Raw genomic sequence first — 18,698 nt, 5'->3', positions numbered from 1 at the left:
CCCCGCCCCCCTATGCTTATGCGTTGTAGGGAAACGAGGCTGTCGCTCACAGCACACGTGGTGGTGGTGGGGTGCACCCATCCTGGCACGAGCAGCTGTGTGTATTAAGTGTGTGTAGGGTGTGTGTAGTAAATGTGTGTGCGTGTGTGTGTGTATTAAGTGTTGTGTGTGTAGGGTGTGTTTGTGTACTAAGTGTTTGTGCGTGTGTTTGTGCGTTGTGTGTTGTGCGTGTGTGTGTATTAAGTGTTGTGTGTGTTGTAGGGTGTGTGTATTAAGTGTTGTGTGTATTAAGTGTTGTGTGTGTATTAAGTGTTGTGCGTGTGTATTAAGTGTTGTGTTTGTGCGTGTGTGTGTACTAAGTGTTGTGCGTGTGTGTGTTGTAGGGTGTGTAGGGAGTGTTATTGAGTGGTGTGTGTGTGTGTGTTGTAGGGTGTGTGTATTAAGTGGTGTGTTGTGTTTGTGCGTATGTGTATTAAGTGTTGTGTTTGTGCTGTAGTGTGTGTGTGTGTTGTAGGGTGTGTGTATTAAGTGGTGTGTGTGTTGTAGGGTGTGTAGGGAGTGTTATTGAGTGGTGTGTGTGTGTGTGTTGTAGGGTGTGTGTATTAAGTGGTGTGTTGTGTTTGTGCGTATGTGTATTAAGTGTTGTGTTTGTGCTGTAGTGTGTGTGTGTGTTGTAGGGTGTGTGTATTAAGTGGTGTGTGTGTTGTAGGGTGTGTAGGGAGTGTTATGTGTGTAATGAGGATGGAGAGGAGCGACGCTCACAACAACTAGCGGAGCGCCGGGCGGCTAAAACGCACAAAATTGGCACATTTGGGGGTGGGATACGGCTGGGTGGCATCTATCGGTCATCTACCAGTCAGCCAGCCCATGGCATCTGCTGGGTCTGCCCCTCATCTTGAAGTGCCTCGTGAAGTAACAGAAGTGACTGTGTGTGTGTGTTATTGCGTGGCCAGTATAAAGTGTTAAAAGAGGCTGATTCCCCAGTCCCCACCCCTGTTCTATGCTTTGTGTTGTGCGCGATCCAATATGAGTTTGAACTTTGGTTAATGAGAAAGCTAAGACTTTAACGTTACTTTCAAACACGGTATTAAATCGAAAACGCTGCTGCGTTTGCAGATGAGTGACGTCTGTTAAATGGCTTTGCCATTGTTAGTCCTTAACATTTTCTGTTCCATATTAGATTTGATTATATTCTCCCAACTGTAATAATCCGGCATGTGCACGAGGAAAACCACTCTCATCAGCACGGCAAATATAATTCATGTAATTTGTGCAGGTTTACAGCCCACTGTGCCACAGTTGTGTAGCCCACATCTAATTCTGACATGTTTTTATTAATTACTGCTGTCTAACTACAGTAACCCAATTAACAGCTTCAAAATAGAAAAATTATCTTTTTTCGGAAATAACCAAGTTAAATGCAGCACTGAAATCCCTTCTCATGCTACTTCTCCCACTGCAGGGAAGGATGAACTTGAGCAGTCTCGACACGGAGCTTTTCCCTGTAGGATTGCCACGGCCCGGTGAGTGACCTTGGAACCCCGGCACCATCACATTTCAGTCCTGAGGACACAAAACTAGTTTTTAAAGATGGCAGACTGGATTTCAGGATCCATGTCTTGAAGTATGGATCCAGGAATGAGGGTTCAGAATCCCCCTGTGACTCGGCAGCAGGAAATTGGATTTTCAAATTGCAGTCTCGAAGACTGGTTTTTATACCTTGGGACAGTACTTTTTATTAAGGAGATCTTGCTAAAGCTGAGCAATACTAAACTGCGAGCTCCTTCAATCTTGACCTCGTGATCACCCATGACTATGATCATAAAATTATTATTAGACTTTAGGAGCTCCAAAGCTCGTGGTCTCCTAATCTCTGTTACACGTGGCCTCTTGTGACTTCCCACCTGATGCTGCAAATGTCCTCTTGATCACTGATCCCCAGAGTCACTCAACCCCCGTTCACATCTGATGACCCCTGTGAGTCTCCACATGATGACACCCTAACGCTGTGATACTCAACTGCGACTCTGTGATTGGTCTTCATTGCACCAAACCCCCATGATTCCCATCTCATTGATCTATAACTACATTCCTTCCCATCATCTTTCCACTCCCTTGAATGCTTGACCTCGATCTCCCGGGTCCCTCGCAGGAGACGTGATTGAGCTGCATGGACCAGAGGGCAGCGGCAAGACGGAGGTGGTGTACCGCCTGCTGGCGAGTTGTCTGCTGCCCGTGGAGGCGGGGGGATTGGGGATGCGTGCCATCCTGCTCGACGTCGACCTACACTTCGACCTCCTGCGCCTCGTCGGACTGCTGGAACGCCGAATTCGTGCTGCCAAGCGACGCCCAGGGCAAGCTGGCGACCAGGCCAATAGCCACATTGGTGCCAGCGTGGGTGGTAGTGATGGCTGTGCAGATGGAATTGTAGAAACAGGTGGAAACTGTGCCAGTGGCTGTGGGAATGTTGGTGGCCGTGGAGGCCATATTGATGGCAGTGACTGTGGTAGGGGAGGCCATGGTGGTAGTAGGAACTGTGTTAGTGGTAGCACTAGTGGCCCTGGGGGCCCCACTGGTGACAGACAATGCCTCCTCGGTGGCAACAGAGTAGTTTGTGAAAATAAATGCAATGTTGATGGTGACAGAGATTTGATAACGGAAGACGATGATGATGAGGCTGCGGCAGAGCTGGCGCTACGGGAGTGCCTCAGCTGTCTGTCTATAGCCACGTGCCACACTGCCTCGCAGCTTGAACTGACACTGCTGGCACTAGAGGAACAGGTGGCGTTGCCTCCACTTTTCGGCTCGAGCCGCCCGCATGTGGGATTGCTGGTGCTCGATGGGCTCTCGGCATTCTATTGGATGGACCAACCTTGCCCGGGCAGCGTCAGTGTGACGGAGCGCTGCTGCGAGGTGCTCAACCGCATGGCACGCCAGCAAGGCCTGGTACTCATCGCCACCACACAACAGCTGTTCAGGCCATGGCGGCAGCAGGCGTCACGCGGTGCAGGGCCTCGGCCTCTCCTCGGCAGGGCTTGGCATGCATTGGTGACACTGCGCTTTGTGTTCGGTCGTGACGACGGTGGCCAGGGGACAGTGACTTCGAAGACTTTCTCCTTGGAGCTCGACCGGGCTCCGGGCGGCACCCATTTCCGGCGCTCGTTCGTTATTAGTGAAGATGGCGTGCGGTTGTTGTAGTGTCTGCCACGCGGAGACGCGTGTAAATTTTGCAGCGTGGTTGGTGTGCACATGTGATTCGATGTCTGTAATGTGGGCTTAGAGAATTTAATTTGATCGATGAGGCAATGCATTATTGCACACCTAATGCACTGTATATGTTTCTATGTGAGACAGCGTTAATAATGATCATGCAGATTTGTGAAGCTCGCAAATCTGTCTGGGCTGTGAGACGACCAAAAACGAGATGGGTTGATTAACCTATATTTGCAAACCTTTTGAGTGTTATCCCCTGGCACATGTGGTGAGTGTTATCCAGCTACGGTTTTCTTCCCACAGAAAGCAATATGCTTCTTCAAAAGTAGTTGGTCAAACATCCCTTGGCAGGATCCTGCGCATAGGAATTTATTCTTTTATTCGTGTTTTCATATTTTCACGTGACCCGCCGCAGCCACTACAAATTCTACAATTCATAATGGTAAAAGAAGCATTGATACTCAAATCAAATCGTGACAATTGCATAGCCACGTGTTAATAATTACGGCTTGCATGGTTACCCTCTAGTCCCGATCCGCTTTCAATCATTGCAATAATTTGCACTATATACTCATTTTAGTCTGAGTGTACATGAAAAAGAGCCAGATGAGGTTAAGTATCCATATGTATAGAAAAATGTATACTCATGTTTATTTGTGGCCCTTTAAATTAATACTATGATATCCCAAATGACAGTGCTTAGAGATTGAATAGCTATTCAGAAAGTTATAATTTGGTTGTAAGTTGACTCAGTCCAGGGCCAGGGGATGATAAAATAATTACCAGTTGAGAAGTGAAATGTTTGCGCTACAGAGAGACTGACATGGACATTTTATGAATGGAATTTCGCTCGCACGCGGAAACAGTCCCATGTACCAAAGCTGCGTCCAAAGCCATCTAAACAGAGGTGATCTTGAGAAGTTACTTCGAGGGTAAGAGTGACGTCTGGTACCATCGTGGAGGACAGAGAGACGATGCGTGAGCAAGTTAACAACCACAGTCGTTTGTGTTATGGAAAAAACAAAAATTGGCCTCGTCCAAATTAATGTGAAATTTACACCACTGGCTGCACGAGTGCCGCAAACGGATAAATACGCACTAACCCGTTCTTGTACGTTTGATCCACTGTGATAATTCTCGTGTTTACATAAAAGTGCACCTGCATACTCTGTCCATTCGTGTAAATTGTTGCTTTTATAATACAGCAAAGCATCACGGAGGCTCAGGCAGCTTCGGCATTAGGATGTTTTAGTGAGTTCCTTTACGAGATCAGGGGCGATTCGTTAAAAACGCAATCATCTCTTGACATATGAACGATGCGGCAATCTATTCCTCTCGACGAGCTCTACACGATGCGCTAATCAAAGTTTAAAAGTTTTGTTTCTTCTGCGCATTCGTCCTCGCTGCTGCGCTTGAACGACATGACAACAGAACGATCCGCGCCACGTGGGTCGCGGCGTTTATATGCGCGGTGGGACGGAGTCGCCAAAAATAAAAACATTTATTTCGATTTTGACTTCCGTTCATTCGGAACCCCGGGGTTCCGTCATAAGGTTCAATTATCACCTGATTAGACAATTAAACTTAATACTACTAATAGGGGGTTTCCCCTTCTTTCTGGCAACAAAACTGACACCTTTTGCAGGGAATCCTGTTTACATTAACCACAGTCAAATGCAAACAAAAAACAATACTCTGATAATTTATGCATTGTACTTGAAACTGATTGGTCCACACCAAAGACAGCTTTCTTTTGAGCCTCGTCTCAAACGGTGTTAGACCAGAGGACACCAAAAGGCAAACAGCACAAAGACAATGCACTATCAGAGTAATGAGAGCTCGGGGAAAGCATCTACATCATGGGACCTCCTTTGCCAGTACCAAAATATACTTAACAGAGGTTTTCCCCTTTTTTCTGGCAACAAAACTGACACCTTTTGCAAGGAATCATGTTTACATTCACCACAATACTTGCAGTCAAATGCAAACAAAAAACAATACTCTGATCATTTATGCATTGTCCTTGAAACTGATTGGTCCACACCAGAGACAGCTTTCTTTTTAGCCTCGTCTCAAACGGTGTTAGACCAGATGACGCCAAAAGGCGTACACAGCACAAAGACAATGCACTATCAGAGTAATGAGCGCTGGGGGTGAGCATCTACATCATGGGACCTCCTTTGCCAGTACCAAAATATAAGAATAGGGTTCGCCCTTTTTTCTGGCAACAAACAGGTGTTAAGATGTTAAAACACCAAACTGAAACCTTTTTCAAGGAATCATGTCTGCTTTAACCACATATACTTGTGGTGAAAATACCAAAAACCATGCTCTGACAGTATATGCAACGATGAGACGTCTGTCTGCTCACCTTTATTTGTTGCTGATTAAACGTCCGAGTTAATTTATTCACGAAGAATACATTCAACGTGCATAACAACAACGACACTGCCGCAAAGTAATATATAGGCGACGTTTCGGGCAACGTGTCTTCCCCGTAACCATACCTGTCAACCCATACGGTTCATCCCGTTTTCTTGTACAGGGAAATTGCATTTTTAGGTCCATACGGCGTACAGCCGTTTCAGTACGGGCACACATTATTTTTTGTCTGTGTTGTGTTTCTTCCTTGTGATGGGACTTTGTAGGATGAACGTTGAGATTTATAAGGGCACGGGAGTTACCGATAAGGTCGGAATCTGTCTGTAATAAGGTAGGGCACTGATAAAGGGGTTAACAGGTTTGCACAAACATGTGTTTTGCTAGGTATATATAAAGATAGAGACGTCGCCAGTCTTATACGTTTCCTTTAATAGAAATGTTGACGATTGCGTATAATTGTTAATTGTATTTTGAGACCGTCCATAAATGACGTCACGCACCTGGGGGGGGGGAGGTCAAATATTTGTGACGATGTGTGACGAGGGGGGGGGGGTTGAAATGTGCAACTTTAAATAAATATAGAATTGTTATAACAACACTAATTGTTATAACAACACTCCTACAACATGAGAGTACAGCGCCGCATTAAATACGCACTCAATGACAATAGTTTAAAGCGATTTGAAGCATGTTTTATTTTCAAATTAAAAATATGGTTTTGGGGGGTGGAGCAGAGCATTGTGACGTCATATTTAAGGGGGGGGTCTGACTTTTTGTGACGCCGCGTGACGAAGGGGGGGGGTCAAAAATCGTCCAAAATCGCGTGACGTCATTTATGGCCCCGCCCCTTTGCTGAGGAGTTCATTCGCCGGCCTCGTCGCCATGGGGACAGACGCGGCCACCCGCCTCGAATCATTCACCAGACAGGCAAAGAGGCTTCGCGATTGGCTGACCGCCGTCACGTGGTCCACGCGGGACCAATCAGGGGGGCGTGTTGCTGACCAACCCTCCCTGGAGTCTCGCGGAGCTCCCCGACGCACGGAGAAAGGCGACAAAATAAGCAAAGACGACGGCAAAGCGTGAGTGAGCTCCTCCACTAACTTAGCTCAACCAGCACAAGGGACGGCAGCTGCCGACGAGCCGGGCGACCTCTGAGCGCCACCCTCCACCCAAGAGCAGCGGCGGCGGTGACGGCGGCGGCGGCCGTGCGACCCGCATTGGCCTCAATTGCGTCGACGGGAGGTCTGTGCGAGGTGTAACGAGGGTAACGTGGGGGGGGATAACGAGGTAACTGGAGTCACAGGGTAACGATGGTACTGCGGGTCACATGGACGACCGGTTAGTGAGGGTAACGGGAGTCAAGAATGGTAACGGGTGAGTGGGGTCATGGGGTAACTTGGGAGTCGTGGGAGGAACTCAACAATGTCAGGAACGTGGTCGAAGGGTAACGAAGGGTAACGAGGGTGAAGAGGTAACGGTGGGGGATAGAAGGTAACAAGGGCTGAGGGCAATGAGGGTAACGAGACGATTGTGCGTGAGGTAACGGGGTAATGGGATTAAGGTACTGAGGAGGGTAACGCGGGTAACATGGTAACTGGAATATTTATTTAAAGCTTTCGTGACTGCAGGGATTCATATTCTTGGTTCTTTCGGTAAAGTCACGTAGAAGGGAAATAATAAAATAAAGAAAATATAAAACAATCTTTTTTTATTGTTTTGAGCTGAGTCTCAAAACGGTGTTATACCAGAGGACGCCAAAAGGCTCAAAAGAAAGGTGTCTCTGGTGTCGCCCAATCATTCTAGATTTGAAGCTTTCGTGACTGCAATGATTCATATTCTCAGGTTTTTTCGGTAAAGTCACGTAGGTAAAACATTAAAAGTAATGAAAGTAAAATAAAAACAAAACAAAAATAAAAATAAAATTCACGACGTTTCGGAGGCAACACAAGTCTCCGTCATCAGGTGGGACCGTCACAGCCAGATTAGCTGCATCAAGTGAAGCAATGATTCAAAATGTAATCCCTTATAAGCAAGTTGAAGGGGGGGAGGAGAGGGGGGGGGGAGTTCATCAGAATGTGGTAGCCAATGAATGGAACGTATCGGGAGGGAGGGGGGTGGGAGGGGGAGGGAGCCAACAAAACATTTGGCGACGGCTTGGACGCGGCTGCTGCGCACGCCAACACAATGGGCAGAAAGGGGGGAGGGGAGGTCTGATACACATGATAGAACAAAGGAACGAAAATGCCCATGTTTATACCAATGCAGGCTGAAAAATGAAGAGAGTACTGTTAAAAATAACTGGGGATGTTAACACTCGGTGAAGTAAATTAAAATAGTGCCTGTCGGACCATCTTATCTGACAGGCACTATTTTAATTTACTTCACCGAGTGTTAACATCCCCAGTTATTTTTAACAGTACTCTCTTCATTTTTCAGCCTGCATTGGTATAAACATGGGCATTTTCGTTCCTTTGTTCTATCATGTGTATCAGACCTCCCCTCCCCCCTTTCTGCCCATTGTGTTGGCGTGCGCAGCAGCCGCGTCCAAGCCGTCGCCAAATGTTTTGTTGGCTCCCTCCCCCTCCCACCCCCCTCCCTCCCGATACGTTCCATTCATTGGCTACCACATTCTGATGAACTCCCCCCTCTCCTCCCCCCCTTCAACTTGCTTATAAGGGATTACATTTTGAATCATTGCTTCACTTGATGCAGCTAATCTGGCTGTGACGGTCCCACCTGATGACGGAGACTTGTGTTGCCTCCGAAACGTCGTGAATTTTATTTTTATTTTTGTTTTGTTTTTATTTTACTTTCATTACTTTTAATGTTTTACCTACGTGACTTTACCGAAAAAACCTGAGAATATGTCGCCCAATCAGTTTCAAAGACAATGCATATATTATCAGAGTAGGTTTTTTGTTTGCATTCTGACCACAAGTATTGTGGTTAATGCAGACATTATTCCTCGTAAAGGGTTTCAGTTTGGTGTTGTAACATCTTAACACCTTTGGAACCTTCTTTGCCAGTAGCAAAATATGATACATTTTTTTTACCCTTTTATCTGGCAACAAAACTGACACCTTTCTGATAATGTATGCACTGTCCTTGAAATTGATTGGTCCACACCCGAGACAGCTTTTCTTAGAGCCTAGTCTCACATGGTGTTGGACCAGATGACGCCTAAAGGCGCACAACTCAAATAAAATGCACCATCAGAGTATGAGAGCTCGGGGTAAGCATTTACACCATTGGAACCTCCTTTGCCAGTAGCAAAATATGATAATTGTTTTTTTACCCTTTTATCTGGCAACAAAACTGACACTTTTTTTACAAGGGGTCATGTTTGCATTGACCACAATACCTGCGGTCGGAATGGCAGAGGAGGTCCCATGAAGTTGAAGTGTTGTTCACATGTACATTACATTATATTTCCATATCTGTCATTTTCTTTGCAGGGGCCACCATGGCGGGCGAAGATGTCCGAAGAGACTTTGTCCTCATGACAGTGGCGAACTACTTTGGGCTGGCGGCACAGCACACGGGCGTGCAGCGTCTATCCACCTCGCGGGCACTCGCCCGCTTTCTGGATGACCCCGACAGCCTGGTGCTGGCAGCAAGAAGGAGCGGGGATGAGATGGCGCTCTCTGACACGGTGACAACCATGGGATGCCAGATACATGGTTCAGCGACTAGCCTAGTGCTTATTACTGATTGTGATAGCATTGGCGTTAATGATGGTGTTAAACATCTTTGTGAAAAACTATGGATATATTAAAAAATATATTATTACATAATGGTTACTAAGCACAGGCCCAAAGCCCCAAAATTTCAAGTGGCCAGGAGCAAATGGTACAATTGAAAATATATTTGGTAAAATGTCTGCGGACCTACGTCAGACATAACCTACGTCAGGTTAGGGACATAACCTACGTCAGGTTATGTGCCTAGAAAAGGTGTCGAAAGTCGATACGACGCACATGATTCACCAACAATTGCCTCCATAGCACTAGATCAATGGAAGGCATTAATGCGGAGCTATTGAGTAGTGATGACGACAAACGGGTAATGATATAAATAATGGTTCTCTCATCAATGCACACAGTTTTATTGATGAGGGACTCTGCTTGTAGGTGGATATGAAGCTGGACGCGGTGGAGTCCCAGCAGCAGCGACAAGTGCTCGTGTTCTTCAAGCTGCGTGCCGCTGCTCTGTCCGCAGACAACGTGCACTCATGCGTGCTCGTGTCCTCGCTGGCCGACTCGCCTGTGCTCGCATTGTACCACGCAGTGCGCTACGTGTACGCCCCCCTACTCACTAAGGTGCGTCTGAGAGAGCGCTTGCAATTCATGTGTATGTGTTTTTGGATGTGTATGATTGTTTGTTCCTTTGACCAAATATGTGTGTTTATGCCATTGACCAAATTAACTGCAGTGTGTCCGATTCCATAAAATATGGAAGCTAATCAGGCTTTTAGCTTGGAGAGTGCTTGTGGGCAATAGAGTGCAGTGTGGCAAAATCTATTCTTGTCCTCCACTCCCCCCACCTTCACCAAACCCGCATTGACCATTGTATTGAAGGTTGGTCAAATACTTTTCACGAGCCTACAAGGTATGGGGAGACCCTCATCCAGCAGTCGATTGACAGAAATAGGTTGTACGTGTTCATGCATGTGTTTTTATACATGTGTAGTGTTGTACAGACGGACTCTTCAACGTCTTTTGTAGCACACACCTTTATTTGTCTTATGAACACAGTCCCTATGCACTGAGGGGTATACGGTCTCCTCACCCGTTACACTCAGAAGGTACAAGCTTCCGCACCCTACAGGCTACTTAATATCCCGCTCTTTCAGTGTCCTCTGACTGGACCTAGGGGATGTCTCCCCGACCACTGGTTACACTGAACCCTAGCCCTTAAGAGGGCTGGAGGGCTTGGTCCAGGGTCCTCGGCTTCTTCCGCCGTCTTGGGTCTTCGTGTAGCCGAACTCCCTCAGAGCTCTCAGTGCTCTGGCTTTATACTTGTTCGTGGCCGGGTTGTCCAATCCCCGGCCACCTTGTGGAACCCTGTGATTGGTCGTTCCCAATCTGCTTTTGGATCCCAATTCACCCTATCTGACCCTGACCGTTTGGTCGCGCGGGAAAACCTTGTTTACGGTCAGCTCTCCCAACTTGTGAACATTGAGTAGTTAACTCTACTACACATGTATGTGTGTTTGAATGAATGTGAGAAATGGTGGTGCATAATTCAGTGCACTGTGCTGCAAACCCATAATCCTGAGGTCAGTCTCCAGCCACTGACCACACCACCCCCTTGGGAGTTGTATCGTCAGTTTCCACAAGAGGCTGTTGTAGGCTATGCAGGGTATTTTTGTTTCTTTGTGTCTTACTGACCTCAATAGATGCTCATGAGCAGCATTTTCTCTCAAAGACTGAAGTTGAATGTAAAATCTTTATACAAATCGGTGTATATGCACATCCTTCCACGTGTGTGTCTGTATGTGTGTCTGTATGAAGGATGATGGTGATCCCAAGCTGCAGTCTCTCCTGAGTGAACTAGAGTCCGGTTTAGGCCGAGCCCTGAGGCAACAATCTGACCCTACGGGCAGACGTGGACGCTCAAAGGCTCAGGTGGAATCTGACCTCTCTGGTATGCTCTCACACTCGTACACGTGCACATGCACACTTGAGATGGGTTGAGCATACAGCTGCCTGCACCACCTGTAGATCAGCACCATTTTTTTCCCTAGAAAGCCACTTTCCTTTGTATAACGAAATCAAACTCCAAGTAGTTTATATCACTATAAAGATAAAGACCCCCCGTAAATCCTAAACAGACTGTTGGGGCAAGCGTTGTTAGCAAGCACATATGAATATTATATTCTTGGGTGTTTCGGTAAAGTCACGTAGATAGGTTCAAAGAAAATAACAAAAATACACACACACTTACAGTTGGGTGCACATGTAGTGCCATAGGTGGGCCACACTTACCAGCAGTGGTGGACAGGGCCCATCTGCAGGTACCTCGGACCCCCAGGGGAGGGGCCACTGTGCCAGCCCACGAGGGGAGGGGCTGCTGGGGGCTCTAGGATCCTAGACAGCTAAGCCCTCAGCGCCGGCTCTAGGATCCCAGACAACCCAGACAGCTAAGCCCCTTGGCGCCACCAACGAGGGGCTGTGGGGTATCTCGGAGCACACACAACCCCACCCCTCGATGGGAAAGAGGCATAAAAGGGCCGCTCCCTGGCTGATCGGGGCCAGTCGCAGCTCAAGACCCAAGACCAGCCAGCTTAGGACCCTGGACCCCCTCGTCCCACTTGTCCTTGTAAGGGCCGGGACGCTGTGCGGGCCAGTGGTGGGACTCTGGGACTCCCGGCTCTACGTCCTTGTAAGGGCGAGTTCCGAGGAAGCCAGAGTCTAGACCCGCACCTTGGCTGGGTCGAGTCAGGTAGCCTCCCCTAGGGTAATTGTAGCCGGAGGACCCCAGAGCGTAGCTAGAGTAGGCTGTGTTCCTAGGCTGTGTTCCTCGGCTGTGTCCCTAGGCTGTGTCCCTAGGCTGTAACAGAGTATCAGGACTGTTGGAGTGTTATATTGTAATAAAGAAGTTACCTCTACAAGTGTCTCCGGAACCCATTACACACACACACCAAAGCGCGTGCGCATGTGTGTGTGCCTGTACTTCTGCGTACATGCGTATGTACTTGTGCACGTACAATTGTGGGAATGCATACGGTATTTATGTCTGTGTGCATACTACAGGTATCCTGTCGCCGTGCGATGAGTTTGAATTTTGGGCGGAATTGGCTGCACGGGGAGGAGAGGGTGCCCCCCGTGCTAGTTTCTTCCATTTGATGTTTGAGCCCCTCACCAAGGTAACCCAAAGCTGTGCACAGCCACTCACACCATAATGATGCGATCACACCCACAACACTCATTACACAACCCTATTGTCTACAATGTGTCAGCATTCTCAACGACTAATTCATACAGTGCCTTTGATCACGGATAATACACTACTAATGTAACTTTGTGAATATGGAAATGTATATTACAAATTAAGGGAGCATGATAGTAGTGGTCCACAATTCTAAAGAGAAAATAGCATTTTGCTATCTTCCTTACTGCTGCTTAACAACAGAAAATAATGCATACAATATCAGACCTAACAATTCAGGCCCTTTAGAGCAGAGAGTGGGCATAATGATTGATTTATATTTGGAGCTTAATCTGTGGTGCCCAAATCACTGAAAAGTTTGAGGATGTTTATTTAAAAAGTGTTCACATGCCAACTGCAATTTTCAGTGTTTTAAAGGCAGAACACAGTGATGTGTGATCTCTAAACGTGATTTAGTATTTTTACCCTCCATCTACTTTGAAGAAGAACCTTCGCTTGAAATGCTTGTCCAAAATTTTTCTTGCATTATTCGGCAGTGTTGATAATGAAGTGGTGAGTTAGTTTTAATTTGCGAATTGAACCAATGGCTTGATGAGTACTAGCTCAGTGGAAAGTGCATCGTTTGTCTGTCGAAAAAGAATGAATATTGAGAGCTTTCAGTGTGCCAAAATTGCCAATTGTGCAAAGGTTTACATTTGATGTGGGTGACATGGGGGTACAGGATTTTGCGACCCTGCACTCGTTAACACTTGACGAGGTGGCAGAAGTGCTGGAGGTGACACGAGAGATTCTTGAAGATGTGTGGAGGCAGACGGAGCATGAGCCGTACCCACAGCAGCGAATGGAGAACCTCCTTCATCTCATCGGTAACCACTTGCTTGCTCACATGATTGCTTAAGCACTGTTACAATAGCTTATAGACACGATCCCTTCCTGGCTCATACAGTCGCTGTTAAGATTGCTCACTCACATCACTCGTTCACCCACTTGCACTTGTACACTCTTACGATTAGTCGCTTGCATGATTACTCACATGCTCTTAGGATTGCTCTCCCTCAGTGTTATAATAACTTGTTCACACAACCGCAAATCAATCGATCACATTACACTTTGGTTCTTTCGGTAAAGTCATGTATAAAGATAAAATAATAAATTAAATAATAGCATACGACGTTTTGATTGCAACACAAGCAATCATCATCAGGTATAAATGAAATAGCAACAAAAATCTAACCAGAAAACTATAGACAGACATATAAGCAGACAGATATCACCAAGATACATAGAGAGAGAGCAATACATAGGCACACAGAGAGAGAACGTCTCTGTGACGAGGCCTTAAATAGAGAGAGGGGGCGGGGGCGGAGAGAGGGAGGGGGTTAGAGAAAAAATTAGCATGTCAATGAGTATGACGACGGGTGGTAAAGTAAGCAAGCTTGAAAATTAGGAGAACGGGAGAGAGACACATTAAATTCAAGCTTGCTTACTTTACCACCCGTCGTCATACTCATTGGCATGCGAATTTTTTTCTCTAACCCCCTCCCTCTCTCCGCCCCCGCCCCCTCTCTTTATTTAAGGCCTCGTCACAGAGACATTCTCTCTCTGTGTGCCTATGTATTGCTCTCTCTCTATGTATCTTGGTGATATCTGTCTGCTTATATGTCTGTCTATAGTTTTCTGGTTAGATGTTTGTTGCTATTTCATTTATACCTGATGATGATTGCTTGTGTTGCAATCGAAACGTCGTATGCTATTATTTAATTTATTATTTTATCTTTATACGTGACTTTACCGAAATAACCAAAGAGTAATTCCTGCAGTCACGAAAGCTCCAAAATTAAGATTGATCACATTACAGTCACACTCTCCCACTATTGCTAGGACAGGGGTCGGCAGCCAAAATAACAAGAAGAGACATTTTTGTTTTAATTGGGTACAAAACTCAATATTTCAAGAGCCGCAATACATTATGAATACATACATACATTATGTCACGAAGAAGTGTGTAAAGAGCCGCATGCGGCTCAGGAGCCACAGGTTGCTGACCCCTTTGCTAGAACATTCGCTCGCTCACACAATCTTAGGGAAAATGCACTCAGAATATTCTGCACTGATATACTTTTACGATACATTCTTTGTTGCACCTCAGAATTTCTTTATGAAAGAGACTGTCTCAATGGACTTGCTTTTGGTTACAATCATCAGAAATGTATACGTGTGCATTGTTGGTGGCACGAGTTTTGTTGCTTCTCCTTACTTCTGCTGCTGGTTCTATTGCTCATGCCATCACCTGTGGTGCTGGTTCTGCTCGTACTCGCCTGCGTGCATGCATAGGTGCCTCCCTCGCGCGGCACGTGTCTCACGCCCTGGCAGGGGTGCCCCCATGGGTGGCACCGTTCTCTGAAGTTCGGGAGGCACTGTCTGCAGCGGCGTCACTCTGCCAGCGCTGGACAGACACATGCGAGCAGCTCACGGGAGCCGCCTGGAGCCGGTTCACCCCCCATGCTTGGCGTGGGGGCGCCGTGAACACTGATGCAGTGCAGGGGTTGGCCTCCCGGCTCCGACAGGTGCCTCTGACTAATTGTAGCTGTGTGTGTGGATATCAGTCTTATTCTAGCAGTGTGCAGAGGATAATACGATGTCAGAGAACTGAACGGGCTCCACTGAATTTGTCGTTCAGCTATCCGCAGTTGAAATTAGTTCTCAAATGTAATAAGTTTATGGTCTCAGCCCACTCTTGAATGACTGAATAATAACATATAAAATTTGGTGTTAGATTAATCCACTGAAGACCAAGAACACATTGCATTATTTAATTTTACGAATTTATTCATTGTTTAATAATTAATGGTAAAGTTCACACAACATGCTTTCAATCACATATGTAAGAATCAGTGTTTTTAAATTTGTTCAGATTATGTGTTAAATAGCTAGTTTGAATTGTCACGATAAAATGGACAATTCAAACAAGACCGCAAAAACCCCCTAAATGGTGACATCGAATTACCAAAGGATTATATAGTGTCCCTCTGTGCCATTGTGGCCACTTGTGGGTGTATACCTGAGTCCACATTTCTCTGTGTGCATGACTACATTTGCACTCCTATTTTATCTCCACATGGGTGTTCTCCTGTACCAGTGTGTTTATTTGTTTCCTTGTCTCCTGCTTTTGTCTCAGGTGCTTAGCCTGCGCACTGCTCATGAGCAACTGCTGGCACTGCTATCAGGCTCTGAGAGAGATACTGTTCAGCCGAGCAAGGCTTTCAAGCCATTTGAAGGCCTCAACCCCTTGCACTACAATCCCTACACGCAGGTACGCAGGCTTGTGTGCTCATGCCTTCAGATGTTCAAGCACATTCATAGAAGGTGCTCTTGAACTGCATGCACACAAACACACACTTGCTTACACTCACTCAGACACACAGCCTCACATTAACAAAGACAAAGACTCACACAAAAACAACTGACATTAGCATACTCTAACACACAGCCTTACACACAGATTAATGTATATGTTGTGCAGTAGAACCACGTGGAGACGAGGAATACTATAAGGGCTGTTGCCATTTATTAAATCACTGTTACACTCGACACTCTATGCTCACACCAGTGTAGGTGCTCTCTATCTCGGTCCTTACCCGGACACTGAATACTATCTGGACCCTACCCTCGACTATCCCCTTGGCTCTCCCACTCATCTGCCCGGAGCAGGGGTTCAACTAACACCACTCTGTGACGAGGAGAGAGAGACACCCTGCAGCCGATCCTTACTCTGGCTCCCCACAACGCCCACGCCTTCGTCACGGGGTCCCCCTTAAGAACCTCTTGGGCGGCTCCTCCCCCTAGCTCGGACCCGCCTTTGTTCCCGAAGGGACCTCTTACACCACCCGTGACATTGCGTCATCCTTGGCTGTCAACTCGCTCGCACCTCCTTCTGTTCGCCACCTCATGGTTACTCACAATACTCCTCTACATATATATTAATTACATGATTACAACATTTTGGATGAATCGAAAAAATATGTTGGCAATTAATCTGAAAATATTATGTTATCCGAAGTGATATGAAACTTCCCTTAAAAATCTTAAATCCTAAATGTTTTAATGTGAAACTCATCCTAATACACACGCATAGCTACAAAGACAAAGATTCCCCAAATAGCCTTAGCAGACTGTTGGGGCAAGTGCTTCTTAGCGAGCACCTATGAAGACCGGCAGGGCACACGAAGGGGTGGGTCGCCAGCACAATGCCCGGCCTCCTTTGTCTCCCTAGTGGGAATATTTACACACTGCACCGGGTACTGATTTGAGGCTGAGTCGACGTCGGGAGGCCGAGGATCGGTTCAGATAATCTTCATTGGTATTGATCGTGAGCAGGAATCTAACTCGGGTCATCAGGTTTGTAGCACAGCGCACTAACTACTATGCCACCACTCCCCACACACACAGCTACACATGTATATTCACCCCCATATAAACTCTTATATACAGTCACACACAGGCAGATTAAAACATAGCTTACGCGACACTCATTATCAGACACTTATGCCCACGTTAAAATACACTTCGATCACAATGACACACATACAGCCTTTTACAATTAATACATAGATTATACAAAACACATATTTACAAGCAATCACAATGATACGCCTTTTATAAACATGCAATCTTACATTTGCCGCGTGGCCTCTCAGCCCCTGTGGCAGGCCGCGGTGTTGCAATACGAACGGGTGGTGGAGCCAGCAGAGTCTCGCGTGGCAGCAAAGCTTCGGAGTCGCCTCATGCAGACCCAGGGAAACCCTGCACAGGTGAGTGATGGTGAATTTGTTTGCCAGAGGAGGTGCGAAGCACATTACACAGCTTGGCACTAGGATCAGTGTCTGTCAGACATGGATGGGCTTTCCACAAAACTGCTAATGAAAGGATGGCATGCATGCTTCCCTGCCTGCAATCATTCAAATTGCATGGCCGAGAGGATAGATTCCACAATATTTGAAGGATGTCCAAGTGGTCCATTTTATGTGTCGATGTGTACATGTATGTGTACATGTATGTCCATACATGCATTGGGAAGAATGGTGGAGCATTGGGTGAACGAATTGGATAACATTGGCTACATACGGTGCGAAAGAAGTTCAACATACATACATACAAAGTGGTATCTCAACTTGTCCTATCCCTTCTGGCCATTCCAGAATTAATAGGTACACATTAACAGCACCTGTTCCAAGCGCTGTCTAGCTATGTGATATTTTTTGTCTTTCTGTTCATATATATACTTCACTAAGTTGCACTGACCAGCTTGGTAAAACTACCCTCGAGATGTATAATGAGCGACTTCCACGACACGTCGTGTAGAGGATAACTCTTCTTTATTACTCACACTGGGCACAAGACAGGCCAACACTTATCCTTTCCCACACTGAGTACCACACTAGGTATTAATGTCTCTACTGGCTACACACAGCCAATCACTCAGCGTGGTTCTATCGCCTCCACTCGGCTACGCTGCTGGCTGGTGGTGTGACGATGACAGCGATGGAACTACGCAGGAGATCTTACACGTGGCTGGACGACGGAGAGAGATGTCGGCGAGCAGCGACGCAGCCAGGACCCAAGACCCCACACACGAGCCCCGAGCCCGGATCCGCACCCCCTTATATCCCCCGAGTCGTGGCTAAGCCCCGCCTCCGGCCACGCCCTCTCGTGGAACCTTCGAGCAGGTTCCCGGAGTATCTCAGCTAGCCTCACCTTATACCTTTGCCCTAGATACACCTCCCCCTCTGATTAGTTGTTACTTAACCGTGCCCGTACCCGTGATTCCCCTTCCAGGCCAGCAGGTGTCACCCTGTCATTACAGATGTACAATGCATAAGAAGACCTTCATCCAGCAGTGAATTGTCAAAGGGCTGTGTATCACTATTATTTGTATGTGTGTGACAGCTACTGCAGGAGTTTCACAGGTACCGTGAGCTGCTCTGCCGGCCACACATCAGCCAGGAGCTACTGTCTGAACGGGAGACGCTGCTGGCACAACTCACAGAGTACAACAAGAGTGAGTTCACTCAAAATGTGTATGTGTGTGCGTGCCTTGTGGGTAGCGGAGGTGTGGTGAGTAGTGCACTATCCTATCAACTCAGCAACCTAATTTTAATTCCATCCATCTGTAACACCAGTGACAAAGCTTTCCCTTGGTCGACTCAGCCTTA

The 18,698-nt window shown here is 46.7% G+C and overlaps 2 protein-coding genes across 4 annotated transcripts in view; both read left to right on the top strand.

Annotated features, from left to right (window-relative positions):
- The first annotated feature begins 34 nt into the window (after positions 1-34).
- On the top strand, positions 35-4,386 carry XRCC2 (X-ray repair cross complementing 2). Of its 3 annotated transcripts, none has more exons than XM_078594608.1 (3): positions 35-97; positions 1,463-1,523; positions 2,153-4,386. In XM_078594608.1, the coding sequence occupies exons 2-3, from the start codon at positions 1,469-1,471 to the stop codon at positions 3,196-3,198; spliced, it is 1,101 nt and encodes a 366-aa protein (XP_078450734.1). In that variant the 5' UTR covers positions 35-97; positions 1,463-1,468; the 3' UTR covers positions 3,199-4,386. The 3 variants fall into 3 exon arrangements, with proteins under 3 accessions (XP_078450734.1, XP_078450733.1, XP_078450732.1); XM_078594607.1 differs by lacking the exon at positions 35-97 and adding an exon at positions 768-912; XM_078594606.1 differs by lacking the exon at positions 35-97 and adding an exon at positions 1,119-1,263.
- Positions 4,387-6,573: 2,187 nt separating this feature from the next.
- The window catches only part of DYNC2H1 (dynein cytoplasmic 2 heavy chain 1), a 186,277-nt gene continuing 174,152 nt past the window's right edge, over positions 6,574-18,698 (top strand). Inside the window, exons 1-10 of the mRNA XM_078594604.1 lie at positions 6,574-6,837; positions 9,051-9,247; positions 9,726-9,914; positions 11,109-11,241; positions 12,351-12,463; positions 13,208-13,352; positions 14,821-15,053; positions 15,665-15,799; positions 17,184-17,297; positions 18,433-18,544. Of these exons, the coding sequence (XP_078450730.1) occupies positions 9,059-9,247; positions 9,726-9,914; positions 11,109-11,241; positions 12,351-12,463; positions 13,208-13,352; positions 14,821-15,053; positions 15,665-15,799; positions 17,184-17,297; positions 18,433-18,544 (1,363 nt within the window). The 5' untranslated portion in view covers positions 6,574-6,837; positions 9,051-9,058. The remainder of the gene's footprint in view (positions 6,838-9,050; positions 9,248-9,725; positions 9,915-11,108; positions 11,242-12,350; positions 12,464-13,207; positions 13,353-14,820; positions 15,054-15,664; positions 15,800-17,183; positions 17,298-18,432; positions 18,545-18,698) is intronic.

This window comes from Lampetra planeri, chromosome 5, assembly GCF_965212315.1.
Source record: "Lampetra planeri chromosome 5, kcLamPlan1.2.h2, whole genome shotgun sequence".
Taxonomy (NCBI): domain Eukaryota; kingdom Metazoa; phylum Chordata; class Hyperoartia; order Petromyzontiformes; family Petromyzontidae; genus Lampetra; species Lampetra planeri.
The sequence above is the reverse complement of the archived record's forward strand: the minus strand, read 5'-3'. Positions and strand labels throughout refer to the sequence as shown.

What these genes read in the sequence shown, in the direction of transcription:
- XRCC2 (XM_078594606.1), top strand. Translation starts at nt 1,216, where the DNA reads ATGTGCACGAGGAAAACCACTCTCATCAGCACGGCAAATATAATTCAT. An exon ending in GCACGGCAAATATAATTCAT is followed by an intron (nt 1,264 to 1,462) that starts GTAATTTGTGCA and finishes CTCCCACTGCAG; the next exon opens with GGAAGGATGAACTTGAGCAG. An exon ending in TGTAGGATTGCCACGGCCCG is followed by an intron (nt 1,524 to 2,152) that starts GTGAGTGACCTT and finishes GGTCCCTCGCAG; the next exon opens with GAGACGTGATTGAGCTGCAT.